The sequence below is a fragment of the Octopus bimaculoides genome, chromosome 1 (genome assembly GCF_001194135.2).
Source record: "Octopus bimaculoides isolate UCB-OBI-ISO-001 chromosome 1, ASM119413v2, whole genome shotgun sequence".
NCBI classification, from domain to species: Eukaryota; Metazoa; Mollusca; class Cephalopoda; order Octopoda; family Octopodidae; genus Octopus; species Octopus bimaculoides.
In genome coordinates, this window is record NC_068981.1 from 173,335,143 (window position 1) to 173,350,683 (window position 15,541).

Genomic DNA, 15,541 nt, shown 5'->3' on the forward strand with positions numbered 1-15,541 from the left:
GAGAGGGGGGGACTACTTTAAGTAGACTCAACAGAGGGACCTGTTATTGAAATGAACAGCAATATAGCCAAAATAATTCTTAAGAATATGAAAACAGGGTAGGCAGCTGGACAATTAAGAAAAGTCACTGAGATGCTGAAAATATCTGAAGTAGGTTATCCACTAGTCATTCACATAGTCAGTTATGTAATACAGAAATTAATTTATGTGGTACAGAAGTTCACCTAAATTTTCTTTTAGTTCACCAAACATCTTTCAATTAAGCTTGCACTGGGGTGGTAGGGAGCATGTCACTTTAGACATAAACACAAAGGTTCATATAAATAAGTGAAGTGTACATAAAAATTGACACAATGTAAATATATACAAAATTAGTTGGGTTACCAGCTTTTGAATATTCTTCGATTGCCACTTCTAAGTCAGGTTTCCATTTAAATAATGATGTCTTCTGACTGAAAGAGAAAATAAAACTTTATTATAAGTAAATTTCATGCACTAATTTTCTTTCAATGAAAAATAATCACAATTGATATACATATATTAATTTCATTTATGGTCCAATGAATGGTTTCACAAAGTTCATGTGGTTGTAGAATAAAACATATTTGAATTTTCATAATGATCTAACTCTTACTAGCATGAATTACAGGAGGGAGTTCAAAGAATATTTTTAAGTGAAAGCATAGTAACTAGATTTAGGATGGGGCAGAAAAAGTTCAAGGAACTATTACCTCTGTTGGCATCAAAGGGTTTCTCTATTTGAGTAAAGGGCAGCTTATATGATGCATGTTTATAAAGGGTGATGCTTCATGGTGGCAAGATATGGGTATTGCATGCAGAGTACAGGCAAGAGATGTAGCTGGTATGCTCTGTTGGGTGTGTAATGTTAGCATGTGTTCCACTAGATTTGTAATGTTAGGCTGGAAAATTTGTCAATAAGTAGTTATCCTTGCTACATACATTTAATACTACAGCAGGAACTTTAACATCAAAACTGGTGTGACATCCAAAATTGTATATAAATTTACAGCTAAGATTTTAATATAAATGGTATTTCATAAGTGCTTAAAAGAGTTTTTCTTTTAAAGTTGATTATTTAGTCCATCACTACTCAAAATACAATCTTTAATCTATACATAATATATGTGTTATGTTCACAAGCATGTAGGATGAAGAACAGGTAAGCTGAGAGACAAAGAAAAAAATTATACATTAAAGGAAAGAGAGAAGACTGCACTTGTATGGATACATGATGCATATGAAGGATGATAATTTGGTGAATGAGAGTGAAATGACCAAAGTGAAAGCAATTCTTACTGAAGAGGAAGATCAAGGAAGTGGTGAAGGTTGATCTCAAGATAGAAATAGCAAAGGACAACATACTGTGGTGGAGTAAACTCATCCAAGCCATTTTATGATGGAAGGATGGAAAAATGGACACACAATGATGATGACAACAACATTAACAATAACAATGAATGACACTATTTAGTATCAACGATTATGTAGTACCAGATCTAATAATAGCACACTTATTTTTGAGAACTAGTGAGTAGTGAGATTGGCAATCTAATAACAGCTGAGTATTTGAGTTAAATAACTACCTGACTTTCAGTGCAGGAAATAGTTCTAAGAATTTTGAAATAGAAAAGAGCTACTGGCAAAGAAATATACGAGGGAGTGCTGTAAAGTTCCTGGCTTTAAGGGTATCATGAAAAGCCTGGTTAGAGGCCAAACCTTCTGAGTTCTTTTACAGGGCTTAGAAGCACTGAAGGACTGCTGCAATAAATGTGTGAATTTGAGAGGGGAATATGTTTAATAAAATCATAATTAACTGATCCTCCAGTATTTCCTTCTATCCAAAGCCAGGAACTTTTCAACAACTTTTCACCTAGGAATGTTACATTTCATAGAAAAATGTTGTCAGGGAGATTTATTTCTCATCTGTTAATTAGTTTAGAATATACCATTATGTTATATTACAATGCTGAAATATCTTTTTTGATTTATATACAGAACTAAATTTGTCTTGTGACTTAAAGTTTATGAATGCAACCTGGTTTTCATGTTATATGAAAAATTTCCTACTTATTTATATTGTTGGTTTAAATCTAAACAACAAAAATAAAATTTAATAATTGTAAAAAAGATTAATGCAGTCACTATAAATAATCAATTTAATCAATTTTCTTTTCAGTGTACATACTGCTCAACCGCATTCCCTTAATGAGTCAGTGAGGGAGCCTCTATGCAGTTGCTCAACAGGCTAGTTTTTAAAAATTGAAGGATACACTGAGCAATGTAATATACAGACAAGATGGTCACAACTGGAAAGCCTTTACTCATAGGTGTGCTTGACCAAGGTTGAACTAGAGCGACAACAACCTCAACACAAAAACATTCAGAGGTGGTTTAGTGCATGCAATTACACAGCCAAAACTAATTTCTAAACATCCTCAAAATGAAGTGGCTTCAGTGCACATGACTCTCTATAGTATAAACATAACATGTGCAATATCTCAACTAAACTCTCTGTATGACAAACACTCCCTAACCTAGCAACAGCTAAGACATAAGTTACTGTTCAAGAAATCTGGCCAACCTATTTATTTTAAATTCCCCACAAGATAAATATATAAACCGGAAACTAAAGTCAAATTAGCAGACTTTGACAAACCCAGCCTCCACAGAATACACATTTAACCCTTTAGCATTCAGATTATTCTGTCAAAAGTAATGCTTATTTATTCACATTGTCTTGAATTAATTATGCATCATCTTGTAGCCTTGAGTTTGTGATAATGTGATTGTTTATTCTTAGAATGCCATTGTTGGGAAGGTGTGAGAGGCTGGATCTGGCCAGTTTGAACATAAAACAGGTAGAATATTTTGACTGGATACAACCAGTTCAAATGCTAATGGGTTAATGAGATTGTTGTGATGATTGTTCATCACTTTCTCTTACATCTCATATATCTTATTTTTTTACTTGTTTCAGTCACTGGACTGTGTCCATGCTGGGGCATTGCCTTGAAGAATTTAGTCAAACAAATTGACCCCAGTACTTATTCTTAAAGTCTGATACTTATTCTAATAGTTACTTTTGCCAAACTGTTAAGTTGTGATTATGTAAACAAACCAACACCAGTCGCCAAGTGGTGGGAGACAAATACAACACACACATACACACATGATGGACTTCTTTCAGTTTCCATTGCCAAATCCACTTGCAAGGCTTTGGTCTGACCAGGCCTATAGTAAAAGACACTTGCCCAAGGTTCTACACAGTAGGACTGAACCCAAGACCATGTAGATGGGAAGCAAGCTTCTTAGCCACATAGCTGCACCTGCATCTATCTTTATCTTTCAATTATAGGTTGTTCTCGTTTAGTAAAACTATTACTTAAATATTTACATCAATTTATTCAGGTAAAAAAAAAATTAATGAAACGGTAAAAAATTCTCAAACTTGAGAGATTTAATGATAATCTAGTTTCTTCAGACCCTTGTAAAGAGTGGCACCACTGGAATCACACATTCAAGATATTTTTTAATCTATTCCATCTTACCAAAGATACATGGTACTTTTTATAATTATCTGTCCCCAATAATCTATGACTACATTGCTAATGTTGTTTACTAAGATTCTGCAATTTAAATACTTAAAGCACTCTATATCAAGTTTTTTTTTCTTTGGTATGCAGGTACCAAGCACAAGAGGAATTAATTAATTCCATCAGCTTTCCAAACTCTTGGGAAGTATTATAATTTCAATGAAATCATTGCAGGTGTAGCTGTGTGGTAAGAAGCTTGCTTCCTAACCACATGGTTCAGGGTTCAGTCCCACTGCGTGGCACCTTGGGCAAGTCTCTTCTACTATAGTCTCAAGCCAGCCAAAGCCTTGTGAGTGGATTTGGTAGATAGAAACTGAAAGAAGCTTGTTATATATATGTGTATGTGTCTTTGTTTGTCTTCTCTCCCTCACCACTTGACAACCAGTGTGAGTGTGTTTATGTCCCTGCAACTCAGCAGTTTGGTAAAAAGATACCAATAGAATCACTAACATAGCTAGAGTGTGTGCTGCCTGGGCTGGCCCTTCTGTTTGCTGCTCTTGGACCCCACAAAAACCGCATATTGCCTACAGCAGACCCAAAAGTGCCGCTTCGGTCGGACTGCTCCCACTGCCCCTCCCCAAGCTATGCTAGTGAATAGAATAAGTGCCAGGCTTAAAAAAAAAAAAGTACTGAAGTTGATACATTTGACAAAAAATTCAAGGCGGTGCCTCAGCATGGCCATAGTCTAATGACTGAAACAAGTAAAAGATGGTTTTATAGTTATTTAGCAGCTCCACACATCCAAAAATGCATGTTGGAAAATGGCATTTGTCTTGAAGACTGCTTATAACCAAGCCCATGCTTTGGAATCCATTCAGAAAAATTACTTGTGTTATGAAGTAAAAGCAAACTAGAGTAACTTATTCAGCCTAAAGTTACTGGATCATGTTTAGAAGTTTAAAGGCACACCAGAAATGTTCAAAAGAAAATGGTAATTCTTACTTATTAATGACCACCATCTGTGCATGTGCATTAAATACATTCACAACATCTTAGCAAGACTTTTTTTTTAGGAAATACAGAAAATAAAAAGATAGAGAAGAGAAAAGAGCATAGTAGAAAATATGACATTAAACTGTATCTGATGGTGAGGCTCCAGTTTGGGAGTTGTAGAGTTGTGGGGGAACATGGAATCATCCCTTTGTTATTATTACTCTCGGGTCTGTTCTGACTAGGAATGGTAGTACCTGTCAGAGTCCCATCCTTGGGTTAAATAGATTGCCCTGGGTATGACATTAAACTGCATCCAGTGGTGAGGCTCCACTTGGTGAGTTCTGGAGTTGCGGAGAATGTGGAGCCACCCCTTAAATACCATTACTCCCAGGCCTGTTCTGATCTTGAATGATAGTACCTGTCAGGGTCTCATCTATGGGTTAAATAAATTTTCCAGGGGCAAAGGAGGCTCCTGCTATTTTTGGACAAAGATGTAGGGAAGGCAGCTCTTCCAGGAGAAAGTTACTCTGACATAAAACTTGTAGTCAAAATAGTACCGGTCAACTTACAATGCTTGTCGCTAGAACCTACTGGGGTGACTGAGAGAATGGCAAAAGTGTTGTACAAGCTTTGGTCACTTAAATCCAATGACACAGACGTTTTGATATTATTTCATTTTTCATTTCTTGACCAGTTTTGTATTTTATAAAGTTGAATAGTGATGGATATCCATGCACATGCAAAGATGAAAGCAAATCAGACTGAATGTGAGATGGCTCTCATCTGACAAGATGAAGTGACCATCACACACACACACACACACACACACACACACACACACACACACACATATATCATTGTTATGATGCAATAGTGTTGTAAGTCCAAAACGTTGCTTTTTCAGAAAACAAAAAAATAGTTTCACCATTCCATAGCAAAACTGTTGTACTACACTTTGACAGTTTTTGATATCTTGGCATCTGAAGTAGTTGGAGATATGATAGTTTGACCAACAGAACTGGCTATTTCAAGCAAAAATAAATACTGAAAAAAAGATGCATTTGTCCAAATTTGGACATACAACAGTTTAAAATAATAACAATGATATATGTATACATACATACATACACATATATAAATATATATGGAAGGCGGACGTTAAATGATGATGATGATATATATATATATATATGTATATATATATATATATATATATATATATAAAACAAAACAAGTAATCAGAGTTCAACAAAAATCAAGGAGTCAAGGAAGCAAATAATAGCTATCGATGAATAATACTTTTTAAAAAATTTAGTTTAACAGCTTTCACTTTATCAAAAATATGATTCTTTTATAGAGCCATTTGTATTCGTGCAGAAAATTCAAGGCATTGAAGTTTGAGAATGTCTTTTCACATAAAGTTTTCCATGTGACTGCATTGCAAAATTATCTTCTCAAAACTCTTCATGGGTATTAACAATTGGTGAAAGATCAGTTAGGTTCATAATATCTTTCCAGCATTTTTAAACTGCACACATGCATACTGAGGTTCAGCAAGTAAATCTGTCTTAACTCTTATGTCATCTTACTAGATCTTAATCTAATTGAGTTAACTATAAGAACAGAGAAAATCCCATAGATTATTGTCATTGGAAAGAGAACATTCTTTCATGTGGTGTACAATTAATTGAAATATAAAGTAAAGATATCAAAGAATTAAGTTAAATGTATCTGGTAGTTCTTGATAGCTAGAGCTAAGTGCACAGACTTTCAAAGGCACATATGAGGCCTCTCACTCTGTTCATTACCACTAATGTGATAAGGAGTGTTTCTACTTCTGTGTTGAATAAGAAAAGTAGACAATTTGTTGCTCACAAACAAGACTCCACAATCAGAGTGATCAAAGCTGGTAAAGATAAAAGACAACCTTAAGATATTTTATGATAGCTATCATAAAGGCCTTTAAAAGATATACAAACATAAAACTGGAATACTTATGAAATATTGTCAGGATATATTTAATGTTTCGGACCAATAAAATCCAAGTCATTCGAATCAACTTTGATTAATTGTCTACATACTCCTTTATAATTCATTTCAGTATGGAGCCATCTTTATGCAGATTTGCCAGACATTATTATCTAACAGAAAGAGGAGGTTCAGTTCTTTGTTTTGATGTAATGCGTAAGTTACCATTCTGCAGCACAACAATGAAGTGTGTGTATGTCAGTAAGAGGTAAACAATTCATATCATAGTACTAGATCTTTGAGAGGACATCTACAGGAATATAATCAATCCCTAGATGAAATTGAATCATCATCATCATCATCATCATCATCATCATCATCGTTTAACGTCCACTTTCCATGCTAGCATGGGTTGGACGATTTGATTGAGGACTGGTGAAACCGGATGGCAACACCAGGCTCCAATCTAATTTGGCAGAGTTTCTACAGCTGGATACCCTTCCTAACGCCAACCACTCAGAGAGTGTAGTGGGTGCTTTTACATGTCACCCGCACATATATAAAAACAACATTGTCCCTGCTCTCCAGTTCTTTTTTCTGGATCTAGCTGAAGGCTGAAACATAAATGAAACTGCATATTGATCAGTCAGTTGGGTATAACATTTGCCCAGTAAAAAACGTTTCCTTACATGTAGGCTTTCAATAATAGCTGCAGCTTCCTTTTTAAAAGTAGGACAATGTCTTGAGTGAGCTTGGAAAGAAAGTTATTGGTCATCCCTCTTGGGAGAGAGTAGCTGTTAAAGCCAATTCAGATGCATCAGTAGCTACAACTAATAAATTTATGATGTGCAATATAGAATGAGCAATTACTTCAGGAATTATTTTCTTCAGCTTTTCAAAGGTCACAATTGCTTTAATCCAGTGGTTCTCAACTCTTATTTTTGCCGATGGACTCCTTTGATTCCTATTTTACTCTACTGGACCTCCATAGCCATTTGATGTGTATAAAACAACATCCTACTATATTTTTATAATCAAATATTATTAGGAATTGTGTAAAAAAATTAAAATATTTTGCATATTGTAGAAGTATAAGCAATTTATTGCACATAAATTTTAACAAAAAAATCTTATATGGACCACCAAGGTTGAGAATCCCTTCTTCAGTGGATAAGCAGAAGGAAGATGAATCCATTGGAGGTTGTATTACATACAAATATCTTGGAATCTCCTTGCATAAGTGAATGACCCAATATTTTTGGATAAGCTTTTAGAAACTACAGAAACTTTAAGCTTCAGTAATGGTTCTAACTATTGAGGACCGAGAGAAAGTGAGTCTTTGGCAATCAGATATCCAAAGATTACAATAGTAGTTTCTACATGTCTACTTCCCATTATTAAAGTAAACCCGTAATCTTTAATATATATCAGAAATTGGTAGATTCATGTCATGTTCTATAATGTTTCTTTTGCAAATAACAGTGTCTAGCAATAGACCAGTTAGTTTATTACTGGTGATAAAATCAGTCATCATACTCTGGAAAATGGCATTACTGGCACTACCAAAAGCAGTCTAGAGTATGAAAATAGCCTTTCATCAGTCTCAAAAGAGTAAAGAATTTTTCCTCCATTCAAAGAGGGTTTTGGTAGCAAGTATTTCTTAGATCTAGTTAACTGAGAAATTTTAAAGCAAGTATTATGTACCAGTTGTCAAGTAGTGGTGGTGGTGGAATAAACACAAAGACAAATCATCACCATCATCATTTAATATCTGTTTTCTATGCTGGCATGGGTAGGACAGTTTAACAGGAACTGACAAGTCAGAAAACTGTGCTAAGCTTTAATGTTTGCCTTGAAAAGGTTTCTATGGCTGGATGCCCTTCCTAACACCAGCCACTTTACAGAATGTACTGGGTGCTTTTCATGTGGCACTAGCACAAGTGAGGTTACCAAGTAGCCTGCAAGACAAAACCCCTCAACTGAAGGGGTGTACTTTTCAAGGGGGTGGCTTTGTGCCAGGTATGATAGGACAAGAACAGGTGTCTAGCAGTAGAGAAAATACAAGGCTACTCCAGTTGGAGAAGGAGAGAAGACAGTGCAGCAATGCAAGGGTGTACCCTCAAGTTACAGGAAGCTGAATATATGAGAGAATATGAACAGAAGATTGGAAAGGGTGAATGGGTAGGTAAGATTGTAAGAGTAGGAAAGAAGAATGGCAGATGAATAGAGGGTGAATGTAGTGAATAGTGAATGGGTGGAAGTGAGGCCAATGGCAAATATCAGCTCGGAGGAAGGCGGGCGGAAGATATAGGATTGGGTCAGGGAGATGATAGGCGGTAGCACAAGCAATGTGGAGTGTGGGTGGTGTGTGAGAGATGCACAATGTCAGGGACGAGGTCAGGGTTACATGGAAGGATGAACGAAAGCAGTGGGGGCTGCCAATGGCAGAATGAAAGGGTGTACAGGAGGATAGTGGATGTGAAAGGGGGAGTCAGGGGAAAATAAGATGGTAAGGGATGATACTGATAGTGTGAGATACAAAGTAAATGGTTCTCATAGAGTTATAATAGCTGAGGGAATAGTGCTACAGTCAGAGGTGTCATCGGGGGTAAGTGTTATGGAGATGAGTTGTGGGGAAGAGACACATTAGGAACAGTTTAGGTCAGGGGTATAGACGTAATTTTAGGGCCTCATTTGTGCTGATATGGATGAATCCGTTTGAGCACAAGAAATCACCAATCATCATCATCATCATCATCGTTTAACGTCCGCTTTCCATGCTAGCATGGGTTGGACGATTTGACTGAGGACTGGTGAAACCGGATGGCAACACCAGGCTCCAATCTAAATTTGGCAGAGTTTCTACAGCTGGATGCCCTTCCTAACGCCAACCACTCAGAGAGTGTAGTGGGTGCTTTTACGTGTCACCCGCATGAAAACGGCCACGCTCGAAATGGTGTCTTTTATGTGCCACCCGCACAAGCCAGTCCAGGGGCACTGGCAACGATCTCGCTCGAAAATCCTACGGGAGCCAGTCAGGCGGTACTGGCAACGGCCACGCTCAAAATGGTGCATCTCATGTGCCACCCGCACAAGAACCAGTCCAGGGGCACTGGCAACGATCTTACTTGGCTTGCCGGGTCTTCTCACGCACAGCACATTTCCAAAGGTCTCGGTCAGTAGTCATCACCAATCATCTTGATAATTTGTCATCCCCTCTGTGAAACTCAACATCTGGAAATTATTCTTCACTACTTTGTCCCACATCTTCCTGGATCTCCCTCTTCCACTCATCCCATCCACTTTTTAGCTATCTTCATCCATGTGCCTCACATGACTATACCTGTACAGCCTTCTCTCTTGTACACCATAACAGATTCCACTTGTGCACAATGTTTCTCTCAACACATTTTCACTTTGTTGTACATGCACACTGACATTGCACATCCAGCAGAGCATGCTAGCTTCATTTCTCTCAAGCTTTTACAAGTCCTCTGCATTCATGGTCCACGTTTCACTGCCATGCTGCATAGCTGTTTGTACACACACATAATGCAACCTGCCTTTCATCTGAGAGAGTGGCCTTTTGTTACCAACAGAGATAATAAGCTCTTTGAACTTTCTCCATCCCATTCTCATTCTAGCAGCTATGCTTTCAGAGCAACCTCCTCCATGATAATTAGGTCACCTAGGAAACCAAAGCTATCTACTACCTCTAAGAATCCTCCCAGACATTTGAGAAAATCTATTTTCTGTACATTCTTACTATGTACTGTTCTTCTGCATCTGCCACACAAAGTTTGCTTTTCCCGTTAACCTTCCTGTGATTCTGCTACACCTTTCACGAGTCCACAGATTGCACAGACTACTCCATATGGAATTTCTTTCAACACTTTTTCTATATATCAAACAGGACCATTTTCCTGAAAAGATTTGTGGGGGGTTTTTCTGTCTTACTAGAACTTTGGTCTTTGCTAAGTTCATTTTAAGGCCCTTTGGTTTCAGGTGTTTTTTCCTACACCTGGAATATCATCGACAAGCTTCCATACAGTTACTGTCTACCAAATTCACTTACAAGGTATTATGGCCTGGGACTCTTAATAAAAAAAATTGTCTAAAGTACTGCTCAATAAGACTGAACCTGAAACGATGTGGTTACAAAGCAAATGTCTTAACAACACAGCCATGCCTGCAGCTAAGTGAGGTCTCTTTATCTTGGGGTAAAATGCACTGGAACACTCCACTCATAAGTTCAACTTTTTTATAAGTTGAAATAAGACATTATGTGAATCGTAAATTAACTGGTTTTTAATTAGTGGATGATATATTTCACGAGGGTCTTCTCTTCCAAATATAGTAGAATTGCTCTTTTTTTGTTTGTTTTGAAGTCATCTATTGCAGCCACCCAAAAATACAATTCTAGAGTATTGAGTCAAGTATGTGACCTTGTACTTAATGAAGTTACGTTGAGTGCTGAAGGATATTAAATTACGTCCGGTAATGTACTTTTCCAAGTCTAATAAGGAAGTCCTGTTGGAAACTGTTTACTAACAACAAACCCATAGATGCAAAAGGATTTTTCTTTACTTTAAAACTCTGACTCATCTGAATAAGAATTAATAAAATGAACGAAACTGCTTTCGTCGAACTGTGACCATGTTAAATAGCACTAATCACCTGATCATCGGATTGATTCAGAGATATAGTAAGCATGTAAATATTGTGAAGCATGCAACGCTACCATTTGAATGCTATAAAAACTGAATTTAAAGCTGTCAGCGAGACACCAATGTAAACGAAGTGAAATGACGACAGCTGGGAATCGAAACCGGTCCTCGACCAGATTCGCAGGAAGCTTTCCGTCCCACTCTACATTGTGTTAGTTATAACGGAAATATAATTAAACACGAAAATATTAAAGCAAAAATGTTTTAACATGTATTATAACAGACTGAATAATAATTAACGACGACCTTCAATACATACATAAAAATATCTAAAGTTTGGAGACAAATAAAGAACTTTGTAACGCATTAGATATAGATCCAAGAGATGGATAATTTTTCTTGACATTAAAATGTCCTACATAATAAATAATCAGTGTTAAATCTCTAACGTTTACGTAGTAATTAACATTCAATTCAGTCTTTAAAAAACCTCAGCTTATAAATAGTGTTGGTTTCTGAATTTATTAACGAACAAAACAGTGATAGTTTAGGTTGGTTTCCATCAAATGCAGACAGGAAGGATAGAAAGAATCTACATTTATATTCTCTATGTACAAGACCAAGTTGATATTTAATAGAAATACAAGTAATCGATTGGAAAAAAATAAAACAACATTTGGGTTATATATTCATGTAACAAGAAAATATGAGTAGCAAAGGAAGACAAAGAAAATTATGATATAACATTAGACATTCTAGCCAATTCTTTAATATCAACAAGGTCTGAAGAATTTAGAATAATACTGAACTAAAGGATCGGCATTAAATATCGAGTACAAAACACTAGTCTGTACATATATTTTTTTAAAATTTAAATAAGAATTATTTCTAAGAATGAAATTAATCAAGTACGAGGCGTGTCTTTCGTTTTTAACGAATTTATGCATTTGTCAATATTTTCTCAAACCCAAGTGTCAATTAAGGGCTTTGAAAGAAGAAAGATTTCATGCTTCGTAACAAATTAAATAATTTATGAACATAAAAACAAACCTATTTTCGGCTGTTCGCATATGTGCATGTCCTTCATTTAGTTTTTTCTCATTCATAGCCATGATATCTTGTAAAAAAGGGAAGTTGTAATTATTATTATCACTCACAAATGATCAACTTTGAACTACAACATTAGCACTACTTGATAACATAAGCGGTCTCGCTTCTATTAAGAAAGTCAGTTCTTCATTTTCGTATCGCCAACTGAAAGGGTGGGGGGAATAAAACTACACTAAAAGTGAAAGATCGTTTCCTTATTATTGTTACTATTTTACAGATAAATAAGTTTTCTCTTCTGCTTTTAAAAGTGAACCGAAATAATATATTTTTCACTTGCATTTACGTCACTGTAAACCTCATATAACCTGTTATGTTCACATAGCAATCAGCTGTTTATATTTTCGTCTAGCTTATTTTGACAAGAAATAATGCCCTTCGGATAATTTTGAATAACATGTACTGCTTAAAACAACAGCAACAACATAGAACTAGAGAGAAAAATAAATGGCATCACTAAATTATATCACATAAAAAGAAATACTTCCTAACAGCTTCCTGAAAACATGTTTACAAAAATGTTAAGAGTACTTTCATCCAAGTAAGTAACGCAAACAATAATAAAAAGCTTCGTGGGAAATTTATTTCAAACTTAAACGAGGCATTTAAATTACTTTAAGATAATGCGTTAGTGATATCATTATTCTGAAAACATTTGAATAATTTATTTCCAGTGCTTTTATTCATTTTATTATTTTATGTTGATTTATGCAAAACTAAACAACCTGAAGGTTATCGATGAACATGTGCTTCTGATTCTTTGAATAACATTTTGAAAGTTGATCTTTAAAAGATTTTTGTTGACAGACATGTTAATTTTATTAAAAAAAATTTTTTTTTATTAATTCTATTGTCTGATGTTAGTTTAGCACAAATATGGCAATAAAATACTTCATTTATACGGGTATGTTTCTTACAAAATTTGAAAGAAATTTATTCAAATCTAAAAAAAAAAAAAAGCAGAGGTCAACATTGACTATAAACGAGGAAAAAATTTTCAATGATGTTAAGAAGTTTTATGACTTCTTATATCTCGCAAACCTCACAATGCAGATATAATTAGTCAGACTGGTTATTGCTTTTCTCCTCGATTCCATGCAAAATTTATTGTTTTGAATGCAAATCTATGGTATTATTTAATTGTCTTCTTCAGGAAACACCTCTGCTATCATTTGTGTTCAAAAGTAAAACGAAATATGAACACTAGTGAAGTGGCTGCTGCACTCCGTCCTTTCTATTTTGCTGTTCACCCCGACATGTTTGGACAATATCCCAAAGAAAGGGTAAGATTCTGCTTCATTCATTCTCTATGTGACATCGCAGACAGGGGGTGAAGATTATGCTAGGAACACTTGAATCAAGTTCTTGGATTTTGCAAAATTTTAACTTGTTGATATCAGTTGTAAAGATAGATTCCACGACTTAAAGTTATCGATGTTTTTTTTAATGCGTACGTACACACACACAAACACACACACACACACACACACGTATATATATATATCCACTCGCTTGAAAGGCCTTAAGCCAAAAGGTTTTGGTATCTGATGATACACCATAAAGCTAAGCCTTTTATGGGCGTGAAACCTAAAGTAATCCTATAAACCGGCCTTATCTAAATTATCTAAATCAAGAGTCAAAGGCCTTCCCCAGATGGAGCAATGCTAGGTATAATTGCTTATTCTTATAGAATTTCCCTTGTAACTTTCTCACTAGGAAGAATGTCTTAGTGGTACCACATCCTGACCCTAACTAGAACTCATTCCATATAAGATAATTCTCTTTCCAATCAGTTGTGCTGTAACTCTATTATTTTTATAACTTTGTCCATCACTTTGATATCTCTGTAGTTCTTTCTTTTCTAGAGCACTTTCTTTTTTGCCACAGTTGAGGATGATATTACTACAACAGTCATTAGGCATGACACTGCCCTATGTTATATGATTTACTATGTATTTGACTAGCACATATCCTACTTTGCCAGATATTTTCAGAATCTCATAGGCTGTTACTGTTAGACTGATTGTTCTCCTAGATTTCATGTTTTTAATTCTGCAGTTGATCGTAGCATCTACTTTCTGGGTTAATTCCTCTCTCTTCCATGCATTTATAAACAGCAAGCACTTGTAGTAATATTTTAAAGCTCCTTTCTTCTTGGGATCAAGTGAAGGAAGGTATACTAGTGTCATTCTGATCACTTTTCCTCAATGTCATTCTGGCACTCTACAATCTTGAATACTTCACACTTCTGATCTTCTTATTGCAAAACATTGGTAAACCTCTTGTGTGAAGCTTCTCTCCTGATGTCTAATTTATCTTATTACTACCTAACATTGTTCTACTTCACCTTCCTCATGACAGACCCATGCAAGCACAGAAAGGATTTTAAATAATGGTGATGATATATATGTGTGTGCTACATGCTCACTTTGTCTATTGATGGTGAAGGTGCATTTTTTTTCGAACTAGGGGATGAAACAAAAACAGTTACAAAACAAATGTATAGATGATAGTAACACTGAAATTTTGTATCTGAGAGGAAACAAGTAGAGTTTTTGATAGTGAGTAGATGTTGTTTGATGTTTATTTTCTGTATCTTAAAGGAAGGGAGTTTCTGTAATCATTTGATAATGGTTGAAGAGTTCTTACATAGGGAAAATGTTTCCATCAGCCCAACATGATTAAGTGTTTGTCTTGAATATGTAAATAAGGTTTATATTGTATTTCATGTCTATCTTAATTTTGGCATGGTTTTTTTTTTATTAGCTAGATGTATGTCCTGTCGACAATGTGTTTGTGCATGCATGTATATATTAAGAAGTTTATTTCTCAATCCTGTGGTTTTGTGTTCCGTTCCATTGCTTGGCTTTTTGGGCAAGTGTTTCCTACTATAACCCTTGGCTGACCAAAGCATTGTGAGTGTATTTGCTTGATAGAAGCTGAAAGAAACCCATTGTGTGTGTATTTTTATGTGAATGTTTGTGATTATGTCTCCTTGTCTTAGCATCACTTGTTAGTTGTAAACAAATATCACCATTATACAAGAATAGTCATCATTTCCAATCTTTTACGTAAACATGTTCAGTCATGTAGAAATAGTAGCTTGCTTGGAAACTAATGAGGGTTGGTAACTGGAAAGGCATCCAGCCATTGAAAATTTGCCTTAATGAATTTTGTCTGACCCATGCTATCATGGAACAGAGGATGTTAAAATGATGATGAAAAGGATATATATATATATATATATATATA

At 35.5% G+C, this 15,541-nt stretch overlaps 2 protein-coding genes across 2 annotated transcripts in view; one reads left to right on the forward strand and one right to left on the reverse strand.

Annotated features, from left to right (window-relative positions):
* The window catches only part of LOC106867665 (gamma-soluble NSF attachment protein), a 31,945-nt gene extending 19,574 nt beyond the window's left edge, over positions 1 to 12,371 (reverse strand). Inside the window, exons 1-2 of the mRNA XM_014912602.2 lie at positions 12,233 to 12,371; positions 385 to 452 (exon numbers count right to left, since the gene is read on the reverse strand). Of these exons, the coding sequence (XP_014768088.1) occupies positions 385 to 452; positions 12,233 to 12,294 (130 nt within the window). The 5' untranslated portion in view covers positions 12,295 to 12,371. The remainder of the gene's footprint in view (positions 1 to 384; positions 453 to 12,232) is intronic.
* A 319-nt stretch (positions 12,372 to 12,690) lies between these two features.
* The window catches only part of LOC106867664 (T-cell activation inhibitor, mitochondrial), a 56,496-nt gene continuing 53,645 nt past the window's right edge, over positions 12,691 to 15,541 (forward strand). The window contains exons 1-2 of the mRNA XM_052972745.1: positions 12,691 to 12,830; positions 13,443 to 13,572. Coding sequence (XP_052828705.1) covers positions 12,796 to 12,830; positions 13,443 to 13,572 — 165 coding nt within the window. The 5' untranslated portion in view covers positions 12,691 to 12,795. The remainder of the gene's footprint in view (positions 12,831 to 13,442; positions 13,573 to 15,541) is intronic.